At 46.6% G+C, this 12,402-nt stretch overlaps 1 protein-coding gene across 5 annotated transcripts in view; it reads right to left on the bottom strand.

Annotated features, from left to right (window-relative positions):
* RABL6 (RAB, member RAS oncogene family like 6) overlaps window positions 1–12,402 on the bottom strand; it is a 99,960-nt gene that overhangs the window by 32,327 nt on the left and 55,231 nt on the right. For all 5 annotated transcript variants that reach the window (XM_027829875.3, XM_043530130.1, XM_037879458.2 and 2 more), the window contains one exon: window positions 10,287–10,390. In XM_027829875.3, coding sequence (XP_027685676.2) covers window positions 10,287–10,390 — 104 coding nt within the window. The remainder of the gene's footprint in view (window positions 1–10,286; window positions 10,391–12,402) is intronic.

The following is a 12,402-nucleotide window of genomic DNA, read 5'->3' as shown; positions in this document are numbered from 1 at the left end:
TGGGTCTCATGTAGCAGAGCTCTAAGGCTCTTACCATCAGAAAGGCTGCAGCTTTACAGCCTTAGAGAAGAGCAAAGCAAATGCCAATTCTTTGACGTAGTTCTGCTCTACAGTCAGGATGATTATTGACTCCTTTAGTTCAGACATACATCAAAGGACACTACATGGGAATGGGCTACAGGGGACGTATCACTCTACGATTACCTGTTCTGTTCATTCCCTCTGGGGCACCTGGCATTGGCCAGTGTCGGCAGACAGGACACTGGGCTAGATGGACCTTTGGTCTGACTCAGTGTGGCCGTTCTTATGTTCTTATATTAACAGAAAGATTTTAAATGGCAATAGCTCCTGCTAAACTATGAAATGGTCTCAGAATAAGATAGAGCAGCCATATGAAGTAAAGCTGAAAGATGCAAGGAGGATCCCTAAATGAGAACTCCCACCTAGAAGTTCCAACAGATGCTATGGGCACTGCTTATATTTCACTAAGCTTAACTAGGTCTCCTGTGCAGAAGCTATGAATTTAAATGCATCCCTTATAACGTCAGCAGCCTCAGCAATAACTCTGTGCAGCAAACAGACAGTGGATACACCAAAACAGTGAATACTACCAGATACAGATCACCACTACATCCTTTGGGAGACCAAACCAGCCCACCTTCTGGCAGAGATATTCCCAGTTGTGAAAGAGCAGCTTGATCTAAAACCCCTCAAGGCCCCTTTGAAGAGAGGATTTCTTGGGGTCAGGAGTGAGAACATGTGCTTTATAATCAGTAGCTGTGGAGCCTTCGTGAACAGCCAAAGAACAGGCTTGCCTCACAAGGAGGCAACACTCATGTTGAGTTACAACCTGCTAGGAATCCAGCTTTTGCTGGAGCAAGAACGCTCCATTTCCAAGAGCTGGACAGCTCAGCACTAACCACCTCACACAGTTACGAAAGCCGAACAGTTCACAAGCAATCCAGTAAGCAGGGGGCTCATCTGCAGAGCCCTGCAAATCTGCAGATATCGGTAGACCATGTTTGCAGATCGCAGATCAACTGTGGATACAAATTTTGGGATGACCAGCAATTAATAATTGTTTGTCATTCCCAAAATAGTCTTCCTAAGGTTGTGTAACTTTCTCCGCTGTTTTTAAATGCAATTAAGTCCCATTCACAGTATCGCCAACCTCAAGAGATCAAAAAATAAATGAGACCGACCCCAACAAATCATGAGATTGGCCCCCAAAACGGTCTCTATTCATCTGACCACGTAGAACAGCAACCTGTGGAGGTTTCCTAACAGGCTCGACATCAAACCTGGGGCAGGATGGAGATTCCTTAAAGAAACATAAGGGACACCTCACTATCTGACTTAAAGGAAACTGGTGCCCTCTAAAAATCCTGTGTGCACATCTCATTCCCCCACACCCAATCTTGCCCTGGCAGCTGGCTATCTGGGGTGACACCCCTCACTGATGTGGACTGCACCTCAGAATATCAAACCCTCCCTCTGCAATGAGCTTTTCTGGACTCAAGAGTTCCAGAGCGGATCACTTGCTACAAGCAAGATGGCAGACATAAGCCAGGACAGAAACAGACCTGATTACATGGGAGGTTAGAGGCAACAAGACTAGGACCTGCCGTACTTTATACCTCCCAGAGGATGTACCAGAGGGTTTCCTGAATGTGCTTTACACCCCAGAAAGCAAACTGCCAGGGTCATTGCCTCTGCTAAGACTGCTATTAAGAAGGCTAATTAGCACCATACTGTGGTGGTTATATGGATACATCTATTGTGAAGTCCTCCTGAGTCCCCACTCTGCATTAAGGATTTTTGCCTTGAATTAGCCCTTGACTCCAACAAAGAGACGTGAACCCACAGAATTACTTCTGGGGGAATTCTGTGCCACTTGCACACGCACAGAATTCATGTCCCCCGCAGAATAATAGAGTCTGACGGGGAAGCTGCAAAAAGGGAGCCTGAGGGTCCAGTATGATGGGAAAGGGAAGTCAATCTCCAGGGGAAAGGAGAGGTGAGGGCATAAAGTTGTGCCCTCAGGGAGGGGGCAGTGAGTGTGGGAGGAGTAGCTGAGGGGGAACAGTCCCTGTGGCAAGGGTAGTGAAGGAGGGGGAGCTCAAGAAAAGTGGGAGGCTAGGAGCAGCTAAGTGGGTCTTGTGGTCTGTTTGCCCCCAGAGAAACTGGGAGCACCTTCGCCTGTCCCTGGGAAGAGACTGGGGACAGACCCCACTAAGCTAATTTAGTCTCTGAACTGACTTAATCTGCTCTCTACCTTCCTTCCCATCTCTCCTATTAGGGTAATTTATACCTCGATCCTGCAATGAGAATCCATGTGGGCACAGGGGTCTGCCCACCTAGAGTTCACAACTTCAGCAGGTCTGTAATGTGCAAAGTTCACTGACATAAGAATGGCCCTACTGGGTCAGACTAAGAGTCCATTTAGTCCAGTATCCTGTCTTCCAACAGTGGCCAGTGCCAGGTGCCCCAAAGGGAATGAACAGAACAGGGAATGATCAAGTGATCCATCCCCTGTCACCCATTTCCAGATTCTGGCAAACAGAGGCTAGGGACACCGTTTCTGCCCATCCTGGCTAATAGCCACTGATGGACCAAATCCTCCATGAACTTATTTAGTTCTTTTTTGTTATGGTCTTGGCCTTCACAACAACCTCTGGCAAGGAGTTCCACGGGTTGACTGTGCGTTGTGAGAAGAAATACTTCCTTTCATTTGTTTTAATCTTGCTGCCTATAAATTTCATTTGGTGACCCCTAGTTCTTGTGTTATGAGAAGTAGTAAAAAAAACTTCCTTATCTACTTTCTCTATCAGTCATGATTTTATAGACCTCAATCTTATCACCCTTTAGCTGTCTCTTTTCCAAGCTGAAAAGTCCCAGTCTTATTAATCTCTCCTCATACGGAAGCCGTTCCATACCCCTATTCATTTTTGCTGCCCTTTTCTGAACCTTTTCCAATTCCAATATATCTTTTTTGAGATGGGGCAACCACATCTGCACACAGTATTCAAGATGTGGGCGTACCATGGATTTATATAGAGGCAACATGATATTTTCTGTCTTATTATCTATCCTTTTCTTAATTATTCCCAGCATTCTGTTTGCTTTTTTGCCTGCTGCTGCACACTGTGTGGATGTTTTCAGAGAACTATCCACAAACTATCCAAGATCTCTTTCTTGAGTAGTAAAAAATGGTTACTTACTTTCTCTTAACTGTTGTTCTTCAAGATTCCACATTAGGTGTGCGCACGCCGCATGCACGAGCGTCGGAAACTTTTTCCCTTAGCGGCTCCCGGCGGGCCCCCCGAGTGGCGCCACTGCGCCCCGCATATATAGCCCTGCCAGCCCGACCCCCTCCAGTTCCGTCTTGCTGGCGACGCCGACAGAGGGGTAGGAGGGTGGGTGGTGGAATGGACGTGAATAACACATCTCGAAGAACAACAGTTACGAGAAAGTAAGTAACCGGTTTTTCTTCGAGTGCTTGGTCACATCCATTCCACATTAGGTGAATCACAAGCTTACCTCTGGAGGAGGGTAGGAGTCACGGAACAACTGCTTGGAGGACCGCTCTGCCAACTGCCGGGGCCGGAACACCTGCGAGCTCATAGCACGCCCGGATGCAGCTTGTAATCCAAGACTAAACCCGCTGTGCCGACACTGGGAGGCCTTTTAACCTCTCGGCCACAGCCACAAACAGCTGCGCAGATTTGCGAAAGGGCTTGGTACGCTCCAAATAGAACGCCAGAGCTTGACGCACATCCAAGGTGTGCAAGCTGTGGTGACTCGGGTCCGTATGGGGTTTCGGGAAGAACACTGGCAGACAAATATCCTGGCCCAGATGGAATTGGGACACCACCTTATGGAGGAACTTGGGGTGCGGCCAGAGCTGCACCTTGTCCTTGTGAATACTGTATGGGGGCTCATAGGTGAGGGCCCTCAGTTCAGACACCCTTCTGGCCGAGGTAACGGCAACCAGAAACGCCACCTTCCAGGAAAGGTGGAGGAGAGAATAGGTAGCGAGGGGCTCGAAAGGGGGTCCCATGAGTTTAGAAAGGGCCAGGTTAAGGTTCCATGGAGGGACTGGGGGGCGGCAGTATGGGAACACTCTCTCCAACCCTTTAAGGAACCGCCCCACCATTGGGTGGGAAAACACCAAGCCCCCCAAGAACTCCAGATGGAAGGTGGAGATGGCTGCCACGTGCACTCTGAGTGAGGACGGGGCTAGCCCTTGCTGCTTGAGGTGCAGGAGGTACTTCAGGATGGCCTGCACCAGGGCCTGGCCCGGCTGCACCTGCCCGGCTGCACCTGTTGGGGTTCACGCCAACACGAGAACCTTTTCCACTTTGCCATATAGGCCGCCCTGGTAGAGGTCTTTCTACTGCCAAGCAGAATCTGCTGCACAGGAAGGGAGCACTGGCTCTCCAGGGCATTTAGTCATAGAGCCTCCATGCCGTCAGGTGCAGTGACTGCAGGTCGGGGTGGAGAAGCCGCCCACCATCCTGTGTAATGAGGTCCCAGTGTAGGGGCAGGACTACTGGGGTGTCCACCGACAGCTCTAGGAGTGATGTGTACCAGTGTTGGCGGGCCCAGGCTTGGGCGATGAGGATCACCGCTGCCCTGTCCCTGCACACCTTGAGCAGGACCTTGTGCACCAAGGGGAGCAGGGGGAAGGCATACATCAAGCCCCCTCTCCATGGGATCACAAACGCGTCCGCGAGTGAGCCCGGGCAGCGGCCCTGGAACGAGCAGAACCACGGGCACTGGGCGTTGGCCCTGTGGCAAACAGATCTACCCGGGGAAACCCCCGCCTGTGGAAGAGCAACTGAACCACTTAGAAAATCACTGAGAGGTACATGACCGGAAGTGTGACACACATGGCTGGAAATACTCGAGAAGGACATCACAGTACATCGATGTTGCTGCACATGTTAAGACCAAGCAATAAGTTATGTTTTGGTGTGTTTCTGGGCAAAACACTGAGATCTGATCTTTTTCTTGTGTCCTTCCACCACAAATATAGCTTTTTCCAGTGCTGGGCACATGATATGGCCTGGTCTGTAGCCCTAACAAGATCTTTCATGGTGCTTGGTTCCTCCAGAGGCCAGCTTCTTTGCATGACCTAATCTTTCCCACAGCAGATGTGTATTTGGCTGTCAAACAGCAAAGTTTCAGAGTAACAGCCGTGTTAGTCTGTATTCGCAAAAAGAAAAGGAGTACTTGTGGCACCTTAGAGACTAACCAATTTATTTGAGCATGAGCTTTCGTGAGCTACAGCTCACTTCATCGCTAGCTGTAGCTCACGAAAGCTCATGCTCAAATAAATTGGTTAGTCTCTAAGGTGCCACAAGTACTCCTTTTCTTTTTGCAAACAGCAAAGTGAAAGTGCAGTGCCTGACAGTGTTGCCGAGCTGGTTCCCCCTTTTGAATTTGCAAGCTTTGAGTATGTTGTTCTAGGTGCTAATTTTGTCTTTTCTCTTCTCCATGTATGCTTGAAAGAAAGCGTGGTCTAGCATCACTCCAAGGTAGACAGGATTCCAGCAGTGGGCAAGCAATACCCCATTCCAGATGAGTTGTCTATTGGCTTCATGATTTGAATGATAGAAAAAGACTCACTTGCATTTTGGCTGGGTTGATGCACAATTAGTTCTTGCTGTAATAGACTGAGAGCCCAGAGAGTGCCAATGTTAACATAGCTTCAATCAGAGAGATCTTTGGCTTGGGAAGCGATGCATAGGAAAAACAGGAAAAACTTTAAATACATCAGGAACAGGAAGCCTGCTAAACAGCCAGTGGTGCAACTGGATGATCGAGATGTTAAAGGAGCACTCAAGGATAAGACGACCATTGCGGAGAAACTAAATGAATTCTTTGCATCAGTCTTCACAACTGAGGATGTGAGGGAGATTCCCAAACCTGAGCCATTCTTTTTAAGGTGACAAATCTGAGGAACTGTCCCAGATTGAGGTGTCATTAGAGGAGGTTTTGGAACAAACTGATAAATTGAACAGTAATAAGTCACCAGGACCAGATGGTGTTCACCCAAGAGTTCTGAAGGAACTCAAATGTGAAATTGCAGAACTACTAACTGTAGTCTGTAACATACCATTTAAATCAGCTTCTGTACCAAATGACTGGAGGATAGCTAACGCGATGCCAATTTTTAAAAAGAGCTCCAGAGGTGATCCTGGCAATTACAGGCCAGTAAACCTGACTTCAGTACCGGGCAAATTGGTTGAAACTATAGTAAACAACAAAACAAAAAAAAGTGAGCCCTGCTCACGACAGTGATCCAGCTGTTGCTCCAAAGTGAAGTTACCAAAGAAAACACAAGGTGGCACACAACAGACTTATTCAGCTTATGTAGTTTATCCTCTAGACCAGTGGTCTCCAAAGTTTTTGGATCGCGCACCCCCACGGTGCCGCCAAAGAAAGAAGAGCGGAAGACCTGCTGCCGAAGGTCACTTCTACAAACTGTGTGAGCATCTTATCTTAAACCTGCTATCACCACTCCTTGAAAAGCACGTAATCCCAGAGCAAGATTGGTGCCTGACTTGCCAAGGCAGAATCCATCAAGTGCTGCTGAACATCATTCAATACATCAAAGACAGATTTGAAAAAAGGGTACAGTAACAGGTACAGTGTTCTGTCGATCTATCAGCTGCATGACACAGTGAATCACTGAAGGCTTCTCACTAAAATATTCAACATGATAAAAGATCACCACCCCATACAGCAGATACAATCACTATTAGAGAACTGATGTTTTTACATCCAACTATGCAGGAGGTGGAGCTGATGAAATGGCTTACCACAAAGGAGTGCACTCTCGCCAATACTATTCAGTAGCTACACAAATGATCAACACGAGATTTTCTCTGTGCTAACATAAGAATGGCCATACTTGGTCAGGCCAAAGGTCCATCTACTCCAGTATCTTGTCTTCTGGCAGTTGCCAATGCCAGGTGCCCCAGAGAGACTGAACAGATCAGGAAATCAAGTGATCCATTCCTGACACCCATTCCCACCTTCTGGCAAACAGAGGCTAGGGATACCATCCCTGCCCATCCTGGCTAATAGACATTGATGGACCTATCCTCCACGAATTTATCTAAAGTTCTTTTTTGAACCCTGTTATAGTCTTGGCCTTTACAACATCCTCTGGCTCATTTTTTTTGTCCCTGGTCACGTCCAGTACATCAACACAAACAGACAAAACTTGATTACTTAGTGCTGTTTGGACCCATGTGCACTTCAAAAGGGACACTTTCAGTTTTCTTGATCCCATAGCTTTTACCCACCACATGGGCTGGGTGGGGGGAAAATCAACTGGGATGTGCCTATTTAAAAGACTTCACCAAACATTGCTACCCCTTGTGGCTGATATGCTGATTGACTCTTTAGAGACAATGACACCTATGCACCCACAGCATCTATACCGTGGAAGTAGAAAGGTGAAAGGAAGTCAACTCAGTGCTATACAACTGCGGAGATACATTAATAGTCACTTAACCCCGGCATCAATTGCAATACGTGGCAGCATCTCGTAATGAACAGTGTTAGTCATGCCAGTTTCAATTCACTGTCAGCTTTAAGCTCAAATGACCTTGTAGAAATTCATGCACCTACCGCATTCAAGTTACCAGCACAATGCGTCACCATCTGCCAGGGGTCAGCTGCACTGTGTCACCTCTGTTCATTTTAACAAGCCAGCAGGGAAAGGACAATACATCAAGAGTTCACTTTTAACAAAACGGGTTAGTGGAAACGTGCCAAGCGTGATAATCCCACAGCAAGAGCCACATCGGTGAGCAGTACTGACCAGTTCAGTTTTCCCGCCTTACAAATGCAGGTGTTCGCATGCAGGGGAAGTTAGGAACTACATACAGCAAAAAATAGCTATTCTTGAAATAATTTTATTATAAAATGGTTTGGAATGGAGAAAAATCTGACTGGCTGAGAGTCCTTGCCGTGCAAAACTGGTCATATTTATCTGACCGAGAACTCAGGGTAAATTACTCCAGCTCCTGACGCTGTACAGAGAGTAAGCAGCTCCTGAGCGCATGTTACCAGAGATCAGCCTGTGGGGTTCCATGCAGTAGTTCCAGAGACGTTTGTGTCCCTAGGATTGAAGGTGCTGTGGCTCTTCCTGTACGACCACATTGACCACTGATGCAACAAGAGATTTAGCGCCAGGGATCTCAGTGTCACAGCTAGAGCACAGCGAAAGCCCAGACAAATCCTAAAATATTGCTGCACTTTTGTTAGTGGGGAAGAAGCACTCAGGCATGGGCTGCCATAATGTTTGCACTTTGGGATCGGTGGCTCAGCATCTCTAACAAGCAGCAGTTAGGGACATTTTCAAAACCCTGATTTAAAAGAAAGAGCACTTTCCCAAAGCAAAGGGTGCTGGGCTAAATCCAGCTTGCAGCACACATCTAGTCCAACCCCCTGCTCAAAGCAGGACCAACCCCAACTAAATCATCCCAGCCAGGGCTTTATCAAGCTGGGCTTTAAAAACCTCCAAGGAAGTGGATTCCACCACTTCCCTAGGGAACCCATTCCAGTGCTTCACCACCTTCCCAGTGAAATAGTGTTTCCTAATATCCAACCTAGACCTCGCCCATGCAACTTGAGATCACTGCTCTTTGTTCGGTCATCTGCCACCACTGAGAACAGCAGAGCTCCATCCTCTTTGGAACCCCCTTCAGGTAGTTGAAAGCTGCTATCAAATCCCCCCTTCACTCTTCTCTTCTGCAGACTAAACAAGCTCAGCTCCCTCAGCCTCTCCTCATAAGTCATGTTCCCCAGCCCCCTAATCATTTTCATTGCCCTCCACTGGACTAATTTGACTACACATCCCTTCTGTAGTGGGGGCCCCAAAACCGGACGCAATACTTCAGATGTGGCCTCACCAGTGCCAAATAGAGGGAAATAATCACTTCCCTCTATATGCTGGCAATGCTCCTACTAATACAGCCCAATATGCCGTTAGCCATCTTGGCAACAAGGGCACACTGCTGACTCATATCCAGCTTCTCATCCATTGTAATCCCCAGGTCCTTTTCTGCAGAACTGCTGCTTAGCCAGTCAGTCCCCAGCCTGTAGCTGTGCATGGGATTCTTCCGTCCTAAGTGCAGAACTCTGCACTTGTCCTTGTTGAACCTCATCAGATTTCTTTTGGCCCAATCCTCCAATTTGTTTAGGTCCCTCAGGACCCTATCCCCACCCTCCAGTGTACCTACCTCTCCCCACAGCTTAGTGTCATCTGTAAACTTGCTGAGGGTGCAATCCATCCCATCATCCAGATCATTAATAAAGACGTTGAACAAAACCGACCCCAAGAACAACCCCTAGGGTACTCCACTTGGTACCAGCTGCCAACTAGACATTGAGCCATTGATCACTACCCATTGAGCCATAACTCACATGACTGGAGTACTGTCATGGATGGATATAAACTGTTTAGGAAGGGTAGGCAGGGCAGAAAAGGTAGTTCCCAGGATCCTCCTCCTTCCCTTTTTTAAAGATGGGTACTACATTAGCCTTTTTCCAGTCATCCGGGAACTGGAAAGCCAACCTGTGTTCTGTCTGGCTTGTACATTACTACAATAAATACCCTGCAGTTGGAAGTTATTGAACACAACTGTTGATACACCCAAATTTGAACAGAATCCAACTTATTCCTCCAGAGCGGTACTGGTTCTACAAGGCTAACCGGAGTAGAAACTCACTCAAAGCAGGAAACTAAGTGGATATGATACCGAACACACAGGAAGCATACTCTGAAATATGACCACATTTTAATAAGCTTCTAGAACTACTGAAGAGATCAACAGAAAATACCTTAGTGTCTCAGAGACAAAATGAGCGCTAACGCGATTAGCCAGAAGACGACAGCCAAAAGAATGGGAACTGTTTCCTTGCTGAAGCACTAGAGTGCACTGTGAGCATTCCCTTCCACCAGGAGAGGCCGTGACATACTCCTCCATCACCCTTACACCACGTGCCTCATTCGCGCTCTGCCATTTCATCTGATCCAGCTCCCTTCAATTTCTCCCCCTCCCATAGGTCACATGTCTGAAGGGAATCCAAAGAACAAGCTTTGCATTGGAGAATCTCCTATTTTACATTAAAATGAAGTATCCGAACAAATACTAAATGATATCCATTGGACCTCCCCTGGTTGATGTAAAGTGCAGTGCTGCCCAACAGACAAGAGCTATGTAGATTCCAGCAGAAAGATTAGAAAGGAGGGCTCAATGACATACATTTCGTAGTTTTGGTCCTCTGTCTCCTGCTGCACTGAGAGCTCTTCCAACGTAGCGTCAATATCGAGCTGATTCGTCTCCAGCTGCCGTAGCAATGTCTCCCTCTGAAGAAAGGAAAATAAAACAGAGGTCTGAGCAGGAACGGTCACTGTACTAGATATCTGGGAGCTTGCCAGTACTGCGAGATCTTGTATCCGCACTAATGTCACCACTCTACCCATCATAATGAATTAAACAGCAGCTAGGGCCCCCGGCAAGGTGTTCAACTTAAATAAAGGAATACAATGGAAAGCAGAGGGGCAAAAACAAGGTATTCATTCTGAAAGTCAGCATCCTCTGTTGTAAGGATGAGTGTGTGTCACAAACATGCTGTGTGCAGGAAAGTGTAATACGCTACAGAGCAATAATTAAAGAATTTCAACTAAATGATTGCTTATATGTCCCTTTATGAGAAGAATATACAAAATTATGCACATCAGTGACATCACTACTTTGCACCAACACTGTTTGTAGATTCTCTGGATACAAGAACTTTCCATTATCACCAAGAGGCAGGGTTCAGCTGGTGCAGTGAGCGGGTCGCGCATTTGCTTTCTAATGGGACTTAATTCAGTCATCCAGCTGGATGAATATAAAAGAACGATGCTCCTATGAGTGTACAGACGCACTGAAGATACTGACACCAAGGAATTCATTTGCCTTTACAGCAGACATAATGGCTGCTTAAGAGAAGGCTCATTTCTAAGCCATCCCAACACCTGGCCTTTCTTCTTTATAATCAGGGCCCTACGTATTCTGCAGCCAAGCAATTTGCCACAGAACTATGATTTGGAATCAAAGCTCGGATTTTAGAAAGCTATGTTTCTAGTCAACATGGTTGTGAAAATAACCCTGTAAACATGAATTGAATGTAAACCAGTGTGGCCAACTCTTGAAATTCTAATCAGGAGAGTCACAATATTTGATGTTTTATTTACAATCGTCCTCCCCCCCATTGCTGGAATCAAATTATTTAAGAATTTCAGCTTTATTTATTATTATTAAATGAAAGTGTCTAGCCCTCAGGATTGCAGAGAAGAGATTGAAACTATGACCTCAAGAACCGGGGGCAAAGAAAAAAGAACGCAACATTTATGTATTTAAAATTCTTATGATTTTTAAGCCATTCATGAATTCCGAAGCTTGGTTCACATGTTTCCAACACTTGGGGTTGGCAATATGATAAACCGAAGCAGTGTTGTTTTCCTGAACATGGACAGCCTGAGGCTGTGTCTAAACTAGCAAGCCTAGAGCGGCACAGCTGAATGAATGCAGCTGCACTGCTGTGAGATTGCTCGTGCCGCTCTGTGCCAGCAGGAGAGAGTTCTCCTGTTGACATAATAAAACCACCTCCACGAGCAGCAGTAGCTATGTCAGCAGGAGAAGCTCTCTCACGGACACAGCCTATGCACTCTACCACTTATGCCGGCGAAACTTATGTCGTTCAGGGGGTGTTTTTTCACAACCGAGCGACATGAGTTATACCAACAAAAGTTTCAGAGTAACAGCCGTGTTAGTCTGTATTTGCAAAAAGAAAAGGAGTACTTGTGGCATCTTAGAGACTAACCAATTTATTTGAGCATAAGCTTTCGTGAGCTACAGCTCACTTCATCGGATGCATCACGAAAGCTTATGCTCAAATAAACTGGTTAGTCTCTAAGGTGCCACAAGTACTCCTTTTCTTACCAACAAAAGTGGTAGTGTAGATATGGCCTGAGACAATGGCTCGGAGGTGTGAACAGTCCCACTTAACTCAGCGGTTTCTTAGCTCTGAAACAGAAAGACAACACTTTAAAATGTCACATTAACTATTTCACTGCTGACTTCTTAGAAGAAACATCTTGCTAATGTGCTTGATGAATAATCCCGGACTGCCTCTGCAGGTGTTAAAGTCTCAACTGTCCCATACCCAGATGCTAAAACCTTCAGCTTCTGACTCCATACCATATGGGAAAATTCACCACCACCAGCCTGCTCTCCTTTCCTCACAAAAAAAAAAAGTCAACCAAAAGCACACCACACTGGGCTAGGTTTTGATAGTGACTGAACAAACGTGGGCTCCATCCATAGCTTTTTG

This window comes from Chelonia mydas, chromosome 16 (assembly GCF_015237465.2).
Source record: "Chelonia mydas isolate rCheMyd1 chromosome 16, rCheMyd1.pri.v2, whole genome shotgun sequence".
Lineage (NCBI taxonomy): Eukaryota > Metazoa > Chordata > Testudines > Cheloniidae > Chelonia > Chelonia mydas.
This window is presented reverse-complemented; position numbering and strand designations above follow the sequence as displayed.